This window comes from Pararge aegeria, chromosome 18, assembly GCF_905163445.1.
Source record: "Pararge aegeria chromosome 18, ilParAegt1.1, whole genome shotgun sequence".
NCBI classification, from domain to species: Eukaryota; Metazoa; Arthropoda; class Insecta; order Lepidoptera; family Nymphalidae; genus Pararge; species Pararge aegeria.
The window spans coordinates 13,982,057-13,997,113 of NC_053197.1; the positions used below are offsets into that span (position 1 = coordinate 13,982,057).

At 36.9% G+C, this 15,057-nt stretch overlaps 1 protein-coding gene across 1 annotated transcript; it reads right to left on the reverse strand.

Moving 5' to 3' along the window:
• Nucleotides 1-2,799: 2,799 nt before the first annotated feature.
• On the reverse strand, nt 2,800-12,231 carry LOC120631775 (ionotropic receptor 75a-like). Its single transcript, XM_039901454.1, has 7 exons — nt 12,077-12,231; nt 10,891-11,055; nt 9,751-9,965; nt 7,713-7,921; nt 4,570-4,726; nt 3,483-3,594; nt 2,800-3,097 (listed from the first exon to the last, which is right to left on the reverse strand). The coding sequence occupies exons 1-7, from the start codon at nt 12,229-12,231 to the stop codon at nt 2,875-2,877; spliced, it is 1,236 nt and encodes a 411-aa protein (XP_039757388.1). The 3' UTR covers nt 2,800-2,874.
• Between the last annotated feature and the right edge of the window lie 2,826 nt (nt 12,232-15,057).

Genomic DNA, 15,057 nt, shown 5'->3' on the forward strand with positions numbered 1-15,057 from the left:
CACAGACGCACACACGAACAAACATACGTACACAGACAAGTCAAACTTATAACACCCGATTGACGCAGTCTCTAAAGTCCACGGCCCCACGGCCAAAATTCGATTCCCAAAAGTGTAAAATGCTTGTGTGATGATCATGAATGTTTTTCAGTATCTGTATATTATAATTATTTTTTTATTCATAAAAATATTCATCGACTATCTTAGTGCTCATAACAAAAGCTAATCTTACTTTGGGGCTAGATAGCGATGTGTGTATTGTTGTAGTATATTTTTTATTATTAAATTCAAATTCAAATTCAAAATTTCTTTATTCATGTAGGCCTATCACAGGCACTTATGAAGCGTTCATACATAATTGTTTACATAATTGTAACGGGATGGTGATAACTTCGTTCGCCAACTTAAATCTTAAGCTACGAGGGTTCCAAACGTCCCTGGTCTAAGAAGAGCCCACAACAAACTTAGCCGGGTAAATTTATTTTTTTGTTATCACCATCTTCCAGTAAATTTAAATTAAGCTATGAAGCTAGAGCAATTCACACCCAAGCTTTTTTATTGTTTAAATAATCCTTAATGTTATAATAGGATTTTTCTGTAAGCTTACGTTTTATATAAACTTTGAACTTATTGAGAGACAACTCAAAGATTTCATTTGGTAATTTGTTATAAAATAATATACAATTGCCCTTGAATGAATTTGCAATTTTGTGTAGCCTAGTAAACTGCACAACGAGTTTATTTTTGCTTCTAATATTAATATTGTTACAGTGCATTTTCTTTTTAAATTTTGATATATTTTTATGGACATAAATTAAATTTTCATATATGTACTGACTATGCACCGTCATTATTTTAACTTCTTTAAATTTATCCCTTAATGACTCTCTTGGGCCCATTTTATATATCGCACGAACAGCCCTTTTCTGCAGGACGAAAATAGAATCTATATCAGCAGCATTACTCCATAATAAAATGCCATAGGACATAATGCTGTGAAAATAACTAAAATAAACAAGCCTAGCAGTTTCTATGTTTGTCATATGACGAATCTTTTTTACCGCGTATGCTGCGGAACTAAGTCTGTTCGCTAAATTATTTATATGTGGGCCCCATTGAAGCTTAGCATCTAAAGTTATTCCTAAAAAGATTGTCGTATCCACCAAATCCAACTCCTCATTATTAAGTTGTACAATGGTTTTTACTTGTTTAACATTCGGTAGTGTGAATTTAATACTCTTCGTTTTTTTTCCGTTAAGAGCTAAGGTTTTAGCCTCAAACCATTGTACTACTTTATCGAGACATATGTTTACATCGTCAAGATTTTTTTCACGACGTTTAATTTTAAACAACAATGATGTATCATCAGCAAACAATACCATACCGTGATTGTCCTCAGCTAGGTAAGGAAGGTCATTCATGTAAATGAGGAATAGGAAGGGTCCTAATATAGATCCCTGGGGGACACCAATTTGCACAAATGACCCGTTAGACCGCTTTCCGTTCACGTCAACTTTTTGAATTCTATCATTAAGATAGGAAATCATTAAATCTAGAGCTATGCCCCGAATTCCATAGTGGTGTAGTTTCCTGTTTAATGTTTCATGTTGTACACAATCGAAAGCCTTGGACAAGTCACAGAAGACGCCAAGTGCGTCCCGTGACTTCTCCCAGGCTTCAAATATATTTTTTACTAACTCAACAACAGCATCGGTTGTTGAGCGACCCCGTGTTAAACCAAATTGCTGCCCGTGCAATAAATCGTTCTTATTAAAAAAGTGAAGTAATTGATCTAATATAAGTTTTTCAAAGATTTTACTGAGAGTAGGTAGTACAGATATTGGTCTAAAGTTAGAGGGGTCGGTAGTACTACCCGATTTGAACAACGGAACTAGTTTAAATTTATTTTTTCGCTGGAGGTTTAAAAGGGCATAATATGTATCATCATTAAAATATATGCGTTCCTTGCATCTCTCAGCAGGAATGTTCGAATGGTTCATTAAATGCGATGATTGATTTTGTGTGTAATGAAATGTATTGTGTATTGAAATCGCACGACTCAACGGTTCAGAAAAATTGAAATGCTTGTAGCAGCAATTCCGATTCCGATTTATTTATACATATATTTCAGTATTGGTTGAGTAATTATACTGTTGATTAACGTTATTATTACAAAATGAAGTTATATTCTATATATATAAAACAAAGTGGTGTTAGTTACACCATTTAACTTGAGAACGGATGTACCGATTTTCATTATTTTTGATTTGTTGGGTTTCTATTAGTCCGGAATAGGATAATAAGTATAGAATAATAATATTAATTATATATGTTTTATCGATATAAAACAAAATTTTTAAAATCAAAAGAATAATCTAGCCGTTAGTAACAAAACACAACTGACAGCGCACGTCAGTTTGTCTATAAACGTAGCACGGTTTATGTGGCCTAAAGAGAGCTACATTAATCCGGAGTAAGATGAGCAGTACGTATTGTACTTTAAAAAGGAATTGTGATGTACAAAATATTTAGGCGAAATGAAATCCGCGGGGTCAGCTAGTTTTAAAATATAAACATACCACGTACTGTTTCATATTATTAGGTAAAAAAAAAACAAATATTTTGCCAAATGCAAAACCGGCTTTGTTATACAAATAAAAAGAAAAAAATCAATATTTTCTACATCATTTTTCATTCGGTGCCAAGTGTAGAAAATTACTAGGTATATATAACATACTTTGTATTCTCTTTTATATTTTAGTAAGTGTGTTTCTTTGTGTTTTCTTAAAATAAAGTGTCTCTATTCTATTCTATTAGACTGTTCTACAGAAGATTAAAGAAGAAAGAAGAGAAGAACTTTTTCTTCTTTCTTCTTTAATCTATGTAAGGCCACACTCTATTCAGCTGATAATGTATCCGTTCTCCAACTAACACTAATATTGCTAATACATAAGAAGACAAGAGTATTATTATTGGTGCGACCACGTGTTCAAACTGCGATTTATAAACGCTCATGGAATCGTCGCATTTTAGAGGGGAATACTTGTCCAGGTTCAGAATTTTCTTCATCAGGCCAGCTTCTTTAGCTCGGAGGGTTCTGTAACAATGTTCTTCCAAGAGTTATTTGTAATGTCAGCAGAAATCTATAGTTTACTCCAATGAGTATACAATAATTTTTTTTGTATTAATATTTCTCTTTGGAGTAAATATTATGAAGGGGGTCAACAATCTATTACTTATAATAAAACTGCAACGGTTCAAATTCTGTACATTGAAGATATTAAAATAAAAATTGTGGGGCACTCTTAACTCAAAACTTTAATTTTTTTAATTCGTGTTTGTCGGTCGGTCTGTCTGGGTGCTATCTATCTCCATTCCAAATTTGAGTCAAATTGGTTTGTAGTTGCGGCTTTAAGAAGTAACAAGCAAACTCACTTAAATACAAACTTTCGCCATTATATAATAAGTGGTGATGATTTTACCCAATTTTGAATTCCTCTTTGTACATGAATGTTTTATTTGTAAAGAAGTACTGTTTCACTTTCGAGTAGAGATCCACTTCAACGAGTTGGCAAATGTCCTCACTGTCGAGATCTGAAAAAAAAAATTATAACTAAAGAATATGCAGACACCTCATTATTGTATGCAATGCATTGTGTCCTAAAAACGTGAAAACGCCCCGCGCACGTCTCACTTCACACCCGTAGAATCATAATCATCATATCAAAGTGCAGGGTCTCCTTCCACATTGAGAAGTGTTAAAGCAGTAGTCCACCACGCTGCCCCATTGTGGATTGGTGGACTTCACACGCCTGTATTAATATATATATTAATCTTCTTATATTTTCTAAGTTTCGGTGTCAACGGTGAAAAAATCGTGAGGAAACCTGCATGCCTGAGACTTCTCCATAATGTTTTCAAAGGCGTGTGAAGTCCACCAATCCGCACTGGGACAGCGTATCCGTACACAATCTAAGCTTACTTTGGGGCTAGATGGCGATAACTGAGTTGTCGTAGTATATTTCATTTAAAAGTACTTTGAATAGTTTTGCCGTCTCTGTTTAAGCAAGTGTCATCATCATCAATTCCACCAATTGACGTACACTGCTGGACATAGGTCTTTTGTAGGGAGTTCTACAATACACGGTCCTGGGCTAGTTGCCTCTAGCGACTCGATTGGATCGGCCTCGTAGTCTGGTTCGTAGTCTCAATGTAAACACCTGAGAAATGTGTTGTTGTTTTCATTGTTCCTTGTTTGTTGTTGTTTTGTTGTGTTGTATCATTATCAACCAGTCCACTTCAGGGCATCGGGCACGGTTCTCCACTCAGAATGAGGAGGGGCTAGGCTATAGAATATCACGTTGACCGAGTACGGATTAGTAGACTTCACAGACCTTTGAGTATGTTATGGGGATCTCTCAGGCATACAAGTTTCGTTACGATGTTTTTTCTTAGCGTTGAAGCAAGTGATATAATAAATTCCCGAAATCAAAAACGCACGTAACTCCGAAACTTTAGGGCATCACACCGAAGCTCTGACAATGATAATTAATGATGAATAATACTTACATCTCTTCAAAATAGGATACAAAGTGAAGTATTCAGTTACAAGCGCTGTTTTCGAATACACTACAGCTTCCAATGCGGTGGTTAAATTCATTATTTGCACTTTCAACAGCTTTTTCCATACAATACTGAGATTATTGTCCATTGATTTTTCATATTTCTGCCAAGATCAAATTAAATAATAATATTATATTATTGAACTTTTGCTGTTAATTGACCCAAAAGCAATAGTACAAAGGTTCCCAGTGCCGGATTAACCACGCAGCAAGACTCAAGAGTAGCAATTGCTACGGGCCTCGCGCGAATGTGGGCCCCGCATATTTAATACCTCTCATCTCTGCCTGACTGACTGACAGACTAACAGCCACGCCAGGCTCACGCATACACAAACTCTCACGCATACGCACACACCCACTCACACGCACTCACACGCACACGTCAACGCACACAGACATCGCCTATAGTACTCGTAATTTACTACACTAATAATTACCCACAAAATTGTAAACTTTAGATAGAAAATACGTATTGTATTTAAGATACATATTGAATATTGAATTGTATTTTTACCACTTTATACTTAAGAACCCATCCAACCCAACCCACTTAAAGATCAAGGTCTCTTTTAAAGAATTTGCTATGGGCCCTGCGCTTGCTTAATCAGGCATTGCCGGCTCCCTACAAAGCACAGGTCTCCTCCCATAATGACAAAGGGTCTGTGGACTTCACGCGCCTTTGAGAACATTGCGGAGAACTCTCAGACATGTATTCCTCACTGTGTTTCCCTTCACCGTTGAAGCATTAAGCAAGTGAGATTTTTAATAATTAAAACGCACATAACTTAGAAAAGTTAGAGGTATTCTGGAATTCGAAATCGGCATCCCGAAAGTGAAGCCTACCTACCCTACCTACTGAGCTATCACCGGTTGGTTGTTAACATGTTCGATGACAGATCGCGAAGGTAAGTTATAGAGGTTGGGCTGGAAGAAAATTAAGTTTTGAGTTTTTGTAATTTAAAAAAAAATGGGAAATGCACTCGGGATGTCAACAATCGGAATTGCATGTCTGCGAGATCGACGGTTGAAAGTCATGGGGCACAATACAACCTGGAAATTCCCGCTTGATGAAACCTTCAATGAAATTGCGCTATTAAATTATTATTCTTGAAATGAAACCTAGCTATGGGTAGATAATTATGGAAATGAGGAAAATTAATTCGTAACATAACTCAGAATAACATGTGGAATTTACGAATAATTATCTTATAATTATTGGAGCCTTTAGCCTCTCGTGCTCTGTCGACCGAGCTGAACGCTGGGTATGAACGAAAATATGAACTTGGACATAATATATTTATTAAAAAATTTGTTTCGAATACAAAATTTACTAGATGGACACCTGATAGACAGAACAAGTGCGTAATTTTCTTTTCTTCACTTTTGACTTTCACAACACTCACTGTGGACATACACTAATCCTGAATCCTAATCTTATATCTTTAAACGAGCAATTCCGAATCTCGGAATCGCTCCAACGATTTTCATGAAGTTTGGTATACAGGGGGTTTCGGGGGCGATAAACCGATCTAGCGGGTCTACTAGTTAATATTATACTTACTACCTTACCAATATTATAAATGCGAAAGTGTATTTGTTACCTAATTAGTTAGTTTGTCTGTTTGTCCTTTACGCCATAAGTAAGCAACTAATTAACATCACACAGATTTTTGGCAATGAGTTTATTGAAATGACGTAGATTACATATGCTTCTTTCCACCCCAAGGAAACAATCGTTTGTTTCCTTACGCAATTTGGAAAGAACCGTCACAAAAGCGGACGAAGAACGTGGGTAACACCGAGTAATAATATAATAAAAAGCACCATATCCATACAACGTATATAACGTGTAACGGAATTCCGAAATACTGTTGAAGGGTGCATAAGTATATATCACAAGGAATCACCCTGTAAAAAAAAAAAAAAATTAATTCAAAAGAAAAATATTTATTTTTCCATACAAACTAATTCAAAACATTCTAAGTGGTTACTTTTGACAACCCTGTTGAAGATAAAATACCGACACGTGCATAGTACCTACGCTACTCGACGGTTACTTATTAACATGACAAGAGTCACTTGATTTTACTTTTGCAGGTGATATTAGGGCTGTATCTGATTTCTTTCAGTAAAACTATGGCAATGGTTTACCTAAAAAAAACTATTAGCGTTTCGGTTTCACAGATAATTCTCAGAGACAGTAAAAGTATTATTTCCGTTTTCATTTACACGTTGTATAAGAGTGACTAGAATATATTGAAGAAATTTGAATATTTAGGAGGGAAGTGTTCAACGGACAATAGTTAATTAGTTACTTTTGCATTACTTCCATTGCTGACGGCAGATCAGAAGACAGTCGTCACCAGTCACGACACCTCTACCCGCGGGTTTCGTTCGAGGGGACTAATAAAATGACGGCCGATTGGCGCAGTGGGCAGCGACCCTGCTTTCTGAGTCCAAGGCCGTGGGTACGATTCCCACGACTGGAAAATGTTTGTGTGATGAACATGAATGTTTTTCAGTGTCTGGGTGTTTATATGTATATTATAAGTATTCATGTATCCTATTCATAAAAAAAAATATTCATCAGTCATCTTAGTACCCATAACACAAGCTACGCTTACTTTGGGGCTGGATGGCGATGTGTGTATTGTCGTAGTATATTTATTTATTTATTTTATTTAAAATATAAAGACTGTTACAGACTATTGATGATTTGCCTATTTCCCGATTTCCTATTTCACTCAATTCAATAACTTTCCAAAAGACAAACAGTAGCCTCAGTAAAAGATTGCTCGCTCGCAATCGACGACTTGTTTTCGAGTACTAAACTCAGTATCGTTAAAGTAAAATGGACCTTATACCACTCGTTTCACAGTCGCAAATCCTGTACTTCTGATTTTAGTTTTACAAACGTTCTGTCAAAAGCTCGAGCTAATTCTTTGGAATTGTAGACAAATTTGAGCTTTAACGCTATGCCAATGAGATTAATTTTGCTCGGATGATCAAGTATTTCATACTCGAAAACGTCTGCTCAATTGCGAGCGAGCAAATCTTGTACTAAGGCTACAGACATGAAAAAAAACTTACCTTTTTATCCGTATCTAAATTCATATCTTTCAGCAACGCGAACTGGTAGTCGCTTTCTACCAAAGCATTCAAATCCATAGTTTTGTCTTTATCACTCACTAGGTGAGAGAGCAGGTTGGACGTGTAAAAGCTGTGTACGACATACGCGCACACAATGAAGGTAAGATAGCCAATCCGACGAGAGTTTGAGTTTGCTTGTAATGGCAGAACTGGGAAAAATAAGCTTGGTTTTTATATATCACAGATTAAAATCACAATCGCAAAAAAAAAAAACACTGAGATTTATTCGACGGTGTTTCATTCACGTTTATGATACGAAACGCTGAGCTTGGGTAGGCCCTTCCGGCATCTGTGTTTCCTAGAAAATAACTTAAGTACTTTCAAGGCATGATGACATTAAGAAAAACGCTAAAATATTTTATTTATCTATTGATATAAGATAAGTATATTTATGGGCGTACCCAGCTTCTGGCCTAGGGTCTGACCAAAAACAAATGTCGCCCTCTGACACTGAGGGTGAGATTTTTGTGTGTGTGTGTGTATATGTGGTGTGTGTGGGAGTGCGTGCATATAATTCAACTTTATATTCGGTTGTCTATCTATCTTTACTTATAATAAAACTGTATCAGGTTGAAATCTGTACATTGAACATTTTTTGGCCTCTATAACCGATGCTGAAGCCAAAACCGTGACTTTTTTATTTTTGTCCATTTGTCTATATCTTGGCCGCCATAAATAAATTTAACAGAGTTCATATATTTTCTGAGATATTGCCAGGGGGGCAAGGTGTCCTTCTCTTCTATTCTGCCCATAAATCGCTTAGCAAACGTCTTTATCGGTAGGGTAACAAGCCACGGCCGAAACCTCCCACCAGAACGAAGCAGATAAAATTCAGAAATTAAAAGGTTCCAAATTTCTCCCGCTGGGGATAGTTCCCGGGACCACCTCCTTAATACTTCAATGCTCCACGCTGTGCCAGGGACGTCAACTGAAACACATGTGGTTCAGATATCATTCAGTCAATAAATAATGCTACGTCTCTGAGGCACACGTATTTTAGGGATATATAAATCTTGTATGGCGCATAATTTCGCAGAACGTGTTGGGACTTATTTATTTTGGATTCGCACATACTAGAAGGGCAATGGGAAACTTTGGTTTCAGACGTTTTGTTGTTTCTTATGTAAAACCTGACCAGGAAAATAAAAAGTTCGCCATATTGAGGATTAAAATGGAACAATTTGTTTGTCTATACACCTCCGTCATTTGCGTTGCAATTCATTTGGCTCCAAAACACTTAGCGAAAACTCAATAGTATAGTTATTATTAAGGAGTTTCGAAGCCTTTTGTCAGGGAACGTGAAATATTTACGTCTCTTGTACGATTTGAATACGAAATACGAAAAGATATAGATAGATAATTTTAAACGGTGAGTAAAATCACAAATTAAAAACAGGGGCCATCCTACCTTAAAGCAGTATTATTATAATATTGCTTATGTTTTGTTTTAGGATTATAATCCTTATTTTTTTAGGAACGTCAAGGAATGTAAAATGAACTGTATTAATTTTAACATAGTAATGTTATAGGCGATGGTATTAAAGCTCAAGAGTTGAAGTTTGTAATGATGTGAAACAATTGGCAATGATTGCAATATAACCACTTACTTATCTTCTAAGTTCTTTTTGAAGGGTGGTTAGGGCATCTTAGTATCTTATACCAACATATTTTTATAAAACCTTAATACTAAGACTGTAAAGTTTATAATCGCGCGTGAACGTGTTGCATTTGATACTACAACTTCCGATGGATTTATTCAATTTCGGTAATCCAGTGCTGCGAGAATGCTTGCAATCTCAATCAAAAAAATTAATTCGCTAGGGGCAGTTGTCTAAATATTATTTTTATTCGACCACAGTCCTATGTAATGTGTGAGTGTGTGTGTGTGTGTGTGTGTGTGTGTGTGTGAGTGTGTGTTTGTGTGTTGTGAATGTATGTGTGAATTAGTGTGTGTTTTGTTTGTCAAAACAGTACTTACTATGTTGACAATATGCAGAAAAGGCCAACAACAGCTCGTAAGCATAACTGCATTCTCCCCCGAAGAATCTCGTATCCCATTGGCTGAGCAGATAAAAGCAAATTGAGCTGAATAATATCGTCGTGTAAATGCTGAGCCAAACAGGTGTGTTGAAAGGTTGGCTGTAGAACGCCTTGAGGATGCCATTGTAGCGGTGCCGGAGAATAAAACCGATTCTGTAGGCAATAAAAGTTATTAATAAATAAATATAATAAATAAATATACTACGACAATGTGTATTGTAGCCATCTAGTCCCAAAGTAAGGGTAGCTTGAATATATATATATTTTATGAATAATATACATAAATACTTATAATATACATATATATAATCACTCAGCCACTGAAAAACATTCATGTTCATCACACAAATATTGTACAGTTTTGGGAATCGAACCCACGGCCTTGGGACTCAGAAAGCAGGGTCGCTGCCCACTGCACCTTGCGGCCGTCAAATTAATAAATCTATACTAATATAATGCTAAAGTGTGTCGGTTTGTTTGTTTCTTTCTTATGTGCGGCCCAACCGTTGAACCGAACATAAGTATACCGACATTTTTTTTTAAAATATATAGACTAGTGCTTGACTGCAATCACACCTGATGGTAAGTGATGATGCAGCCTAAGATAGGGTGCGATTGCCTAGAAGACGCCTATTCACTCTTGATTTGACGGGAACCAGTTTATAGGTATCAGGGTTAGACGGAAGATGGGAGGGCATTACTGACCTTTGCGGTGAGACCATACAAACTAGTTTAAGGTTTCTATAAACACCACACTCATAATACATTGAAGTTAGTTATATAAACAGGGGTAAAGAACACTAAATTGTTTATGTAATTTAACAACTTTAATGGTATTTTAATCACAACTAAACGACACGATGTGCGGAACGATCTGAGTTTACCGCGACATTGGCATGTTGTAGAAGCATCCAATCCTTTATTAAATCGGTGTGACGTGATCATACATAATAGTTAGGGAGCCCACAGCTTGCTAGATGAACCAAGTTTATCAGTATTTCTATTTAGTCAAAAATAATTTTAAAAAAAAACCTTTTATAAAAAATAAGAACAAAATAAACTCAACAAAAAAACTTACCGCCACGTAAATATAGCAGATATTGGAAAGGCGTGGTTAAGTATGTCGGTCTCAAGTTCCATAGGTTTCACATATATGTCGATAGAGTCGCCAGCTCGCGGGTAGATAGATTTTTCACGTAGCGCCGTCGGTAGGTGCTTGTAATCTACAACTTTGTAGGTAACACTGGAATGTTAAAAACTTAGTTCAGTTTTGTGCGTGGTGACGTAGTGGAGATCAGTGGGCAGGGCTTCGGTCACCCGGGGGAGCGAGTTTGATCCCCGGCACGCACCTGTAACTTATCGGAGAAATGTGCGTTTTCCATTTAAGCAATTAAATGAAAAACGCACATTTGCGGTCTTGCGTGTCAAAAGAAATCCTCTCGATGTCCCTTCATATTTGACGGCCGAGTGGCGCAGTGGGCAGCGACAGCAGACAGATGAGCATAAGTATTTTTCAGTGTCTGGGTGTTTATATGTATTTTCTAAGTGTTTATGTATATATCATTCATAAAAATATTCATCAGCTATCTTAGTACCCATGACAGAAGCTATGCTTACTTTGGGGCTAGGTGGCGATGTGTGTATTATCGTAGTATATTTATCTTTATTTCAATAAATAATTATATATTTAACTTGCGAAGCGGTGAGAGCCTAGTGGGTAGGACTTCGATTTCACTTTCTGGGGGACGATTTCGAATCCCAGCTCGCACCTCTTACGTTTGTAACTTATGTGCGGTTTAAGTAATTTAAATACCACTTGCTTCAACGGTGAAGGATAACATAGTAAGTAAACCTGCATGCCTGAGAGTTCTCCATAATGTTCTCGAAGGTGTGCTGAGTCTACGGCCATAACCCCTACTCACTGTGGAAGGAGACCCGTGCTCTATAGTGGGCCGGTACACGTTAATATGAGTATAAGTATCTTAACGATTTTAAGTGTGACTATACTTCGATTTCATGAAATCCTATACGCAGTTAAAAAAACTTCACTTCGGAGTTTCGTTTTACATCATGGATCCTCCGAACCCACCGGCGGAGTGGTTATGCCAGACTCTTACTGATTTAAAACACCGTTTTCCAAGACACCGCCTATTTCGCTCACAACTGTGACTCCACTATCGGTGGTCCCGAAACAGACGGTGGTACGGTACCAACTTACCGTCTGTTTCGGATCAGAAAAAACTGTAAGTGGTAAAGGTACTTACTTAAATTGGAACATATCTTGTAGAACTTTCAGCAGCATACAACCAACGTACGTCTGCCGCCAAAGTGGGTCGTATTCGTAGACATCTTCATACGTTCCCACAGATTCACATGTAAATAACGATCTCACGAGGAAGGTTTCGTTAATTTTGTTCATAGTGACTGAAGGAGCTAGGCACTCAAGTTTGCAGTTTTATTATATACTAATAATAGAGCCTATTAAAAGAGCAGCACTTCACAGGGTATGCGAGGAACACGTCCTAAAAACACCGCCCCGTGTCTATCAACCTAAGGTCGGTGTACAAATTAGTAAGGAAACAACACAAAGCAAACAAGTATTAAATTAATTGGAAGGCTGTACAAAACTAAGCGGTGAGAGCGCATTGGGTAAGAGCTAAAAACTTCACTTTCGGGAGGCCGAGTTCGAACCCTAGCTCGCGCCTCTAACTTTTGAAAGTTGTATGCGTTTTGAGTAAAGAGTTGCGAGTTGCGAGTTGAGAAAAATCCTATAATGTTAAGGATTACTTAAACGATAAAAAGTCTTGGGTGTGTATTGCTCTAGCTTCAAAGCTTAATATAATGTTACTGTGGGATGGTGATAACAAAAGAAAATTTACCCGGCTAAGTTTGTTGTGTGCTCTTCTTAGACCAGGAGCGCTTGGAATCCTCGTAGCTTTAGGTTTAAGTTGGCGAACGAATTTATCACAATCCCCTTATAATTATGTAACATATGAACGCTTCATAAGTGCCTGTGATAGACCTATATGAATAGAAAAATTTTGAATTTGAATTTGAATTTGAGTAATTAAAATATCACTCGCTTCTTCTTCACAGGGTGTAGGAAAACATCGTTAGGAAAGTTAAATAAATAATAAATAAATATACTATGACAATAAACACATCGCCATCTATCCCCAAAGTAAGCGTAGCCTGTCTTATGGATACTAAAATGACTGATGAATATTTTAAAGAATAATATAGGTATATAAATACTTATAATGTACAAATAAACACCCAGACACTTAAAAGCAATCATGTTCACCACACAAACATTTTCCAGTTGTGGGAATCGAACCCACAGCCTTGATTCAGAAAGCAGGGTCGCTGCCCACTGCGCCAATCGTCCCTCAAGTTGAAGTGCGTGCAATGGATGAACTTCAAGACCGAAGTCCTGACTACTATGCAATCATCAACTCTCTATGCATATAAGGGATCGAATGGGGAAAAGATTCTAATTGATAGTCATATATTTTGAAGTCAAGGCATTTTAAATATAAACCTTTATGAATGAATGAATGAATGAATGAATACACTTTTATTGCACACCACATAAAAATACAGGAAAAAATATAAAAAACCAGTTCACACGATGTATTATACAATTAGGCGGCCTTATCGCTACATAGCGATCTCTTCCAGGCAACCGATGGCGTAAAAACACTGCTCAAGACGAGAGGTATGTGGTCCCGTTATTTAAGGGACCTTAAACGTACCCCCAAATGTGTTTGAGAATAAAATTTATTCGAATTACAAATTACACGCTAACGAAATCCCGGGCAGTCGCAAACGTAAACAATATTAATGGTGTTCAAATATAGTTAAAGTATATCGGTGAAACATGTTTGATTCTTTGGCGTAATAAGTTAACAAACATGGCTTAATGAAATAAAAACATTATAACATATTCTTCCCTCAAAACATTTATGTTTTACGGAAAATTTACTTATTTTAGTGAACCATAATTTTTTTTCTTTTTTTTTTTCTTGGGGCTTACCATCGCAGATGGCAGTAGCGGTTAACCGCGACTTCGTTCGTATGAGTCAACCTAGGTAAGTTAGTAAGTTTACCTATTTACGCATCGCACGCATCGGAAGCTCTATAAAGAATTTTTTTTTGCTGCTTTTTTCAACATTTTTCATTGATGCTCCGCTCTTATCGGTAGAAACGTGATGTTATTATAGACAATAGCGTTCCTCGATAAATGAACTAACCAAGAAAAACATTGTTCCAATTCGAATCAGTAGTTCCTGATATTAGCGCGTAAACAAAACAAACTCTTCAGGTTTATAATATATATTTATAATGAAACTGTAACTGGAAGATTACTGTACATTTAATATATTTTGAAAAATTTTACCGGGAGATGCTTTATAATCGATACAAAGTCTGTCTGTCTGTCTGTCCGGGCATCACGTGAAAACTACTGAACGGATTTAAATAAAATTTGGTATAATGGTAGGTGATATTCCGGGTCAACGTATAGGAAACTTCTTATCCCGATAAACAATAAGTTTCCTCCGGGAAAAGGGATTTTTTTTTTATCAATTTTACTTAACAGCTTCGTTAAATTTGAACCGATTTTTATAATTTATTAAAAAAACAGGTCATTTAAAAGGTATACTATGAAACATGTACTGTCTAATTTTAATGAAGATCTGATAAATATTGTCGGAGATAAAGGACATAACTCTTCACAAATAACAGCAAGTCGCAAGGCATATGGGACAACGATCGAATGCATTCGTAGGTACCATATTATACCTACCTACCTACCTACCTACTAATATTATAAATGCGAAAGTTAGTGAGGATGGATGTATGTATGTATCAACTAAAATAATGGCAACTTTCTAACTCAGTATACCACGTAAAATAATATTAGGTAATAGCTAGCCACGATGATTATGATGGTATGAATGATAGGAAGCATTACTGACAATGCTCCCTATCAGAAAACACAATCAACCTATGCACATATCGCGACTTCGCCGGCGAAGACTAGGTCCTCGACTTCTAACGTCAACCGGACGTGGGCTCGCACCACGTTCTCGGAAGCGTGCGGATTAATCACCGTCCGTAACCCTTTCACTCCAATCGTCGCCTGAGCCGAGGTTCGGCCTCACATGAGGCGCCCTCAGGCCGACCATCCTTTTGCTTCTTCGAGCCCTAGGGTTCAAACTCTTCCTGGCAGAGCCCCATTCCG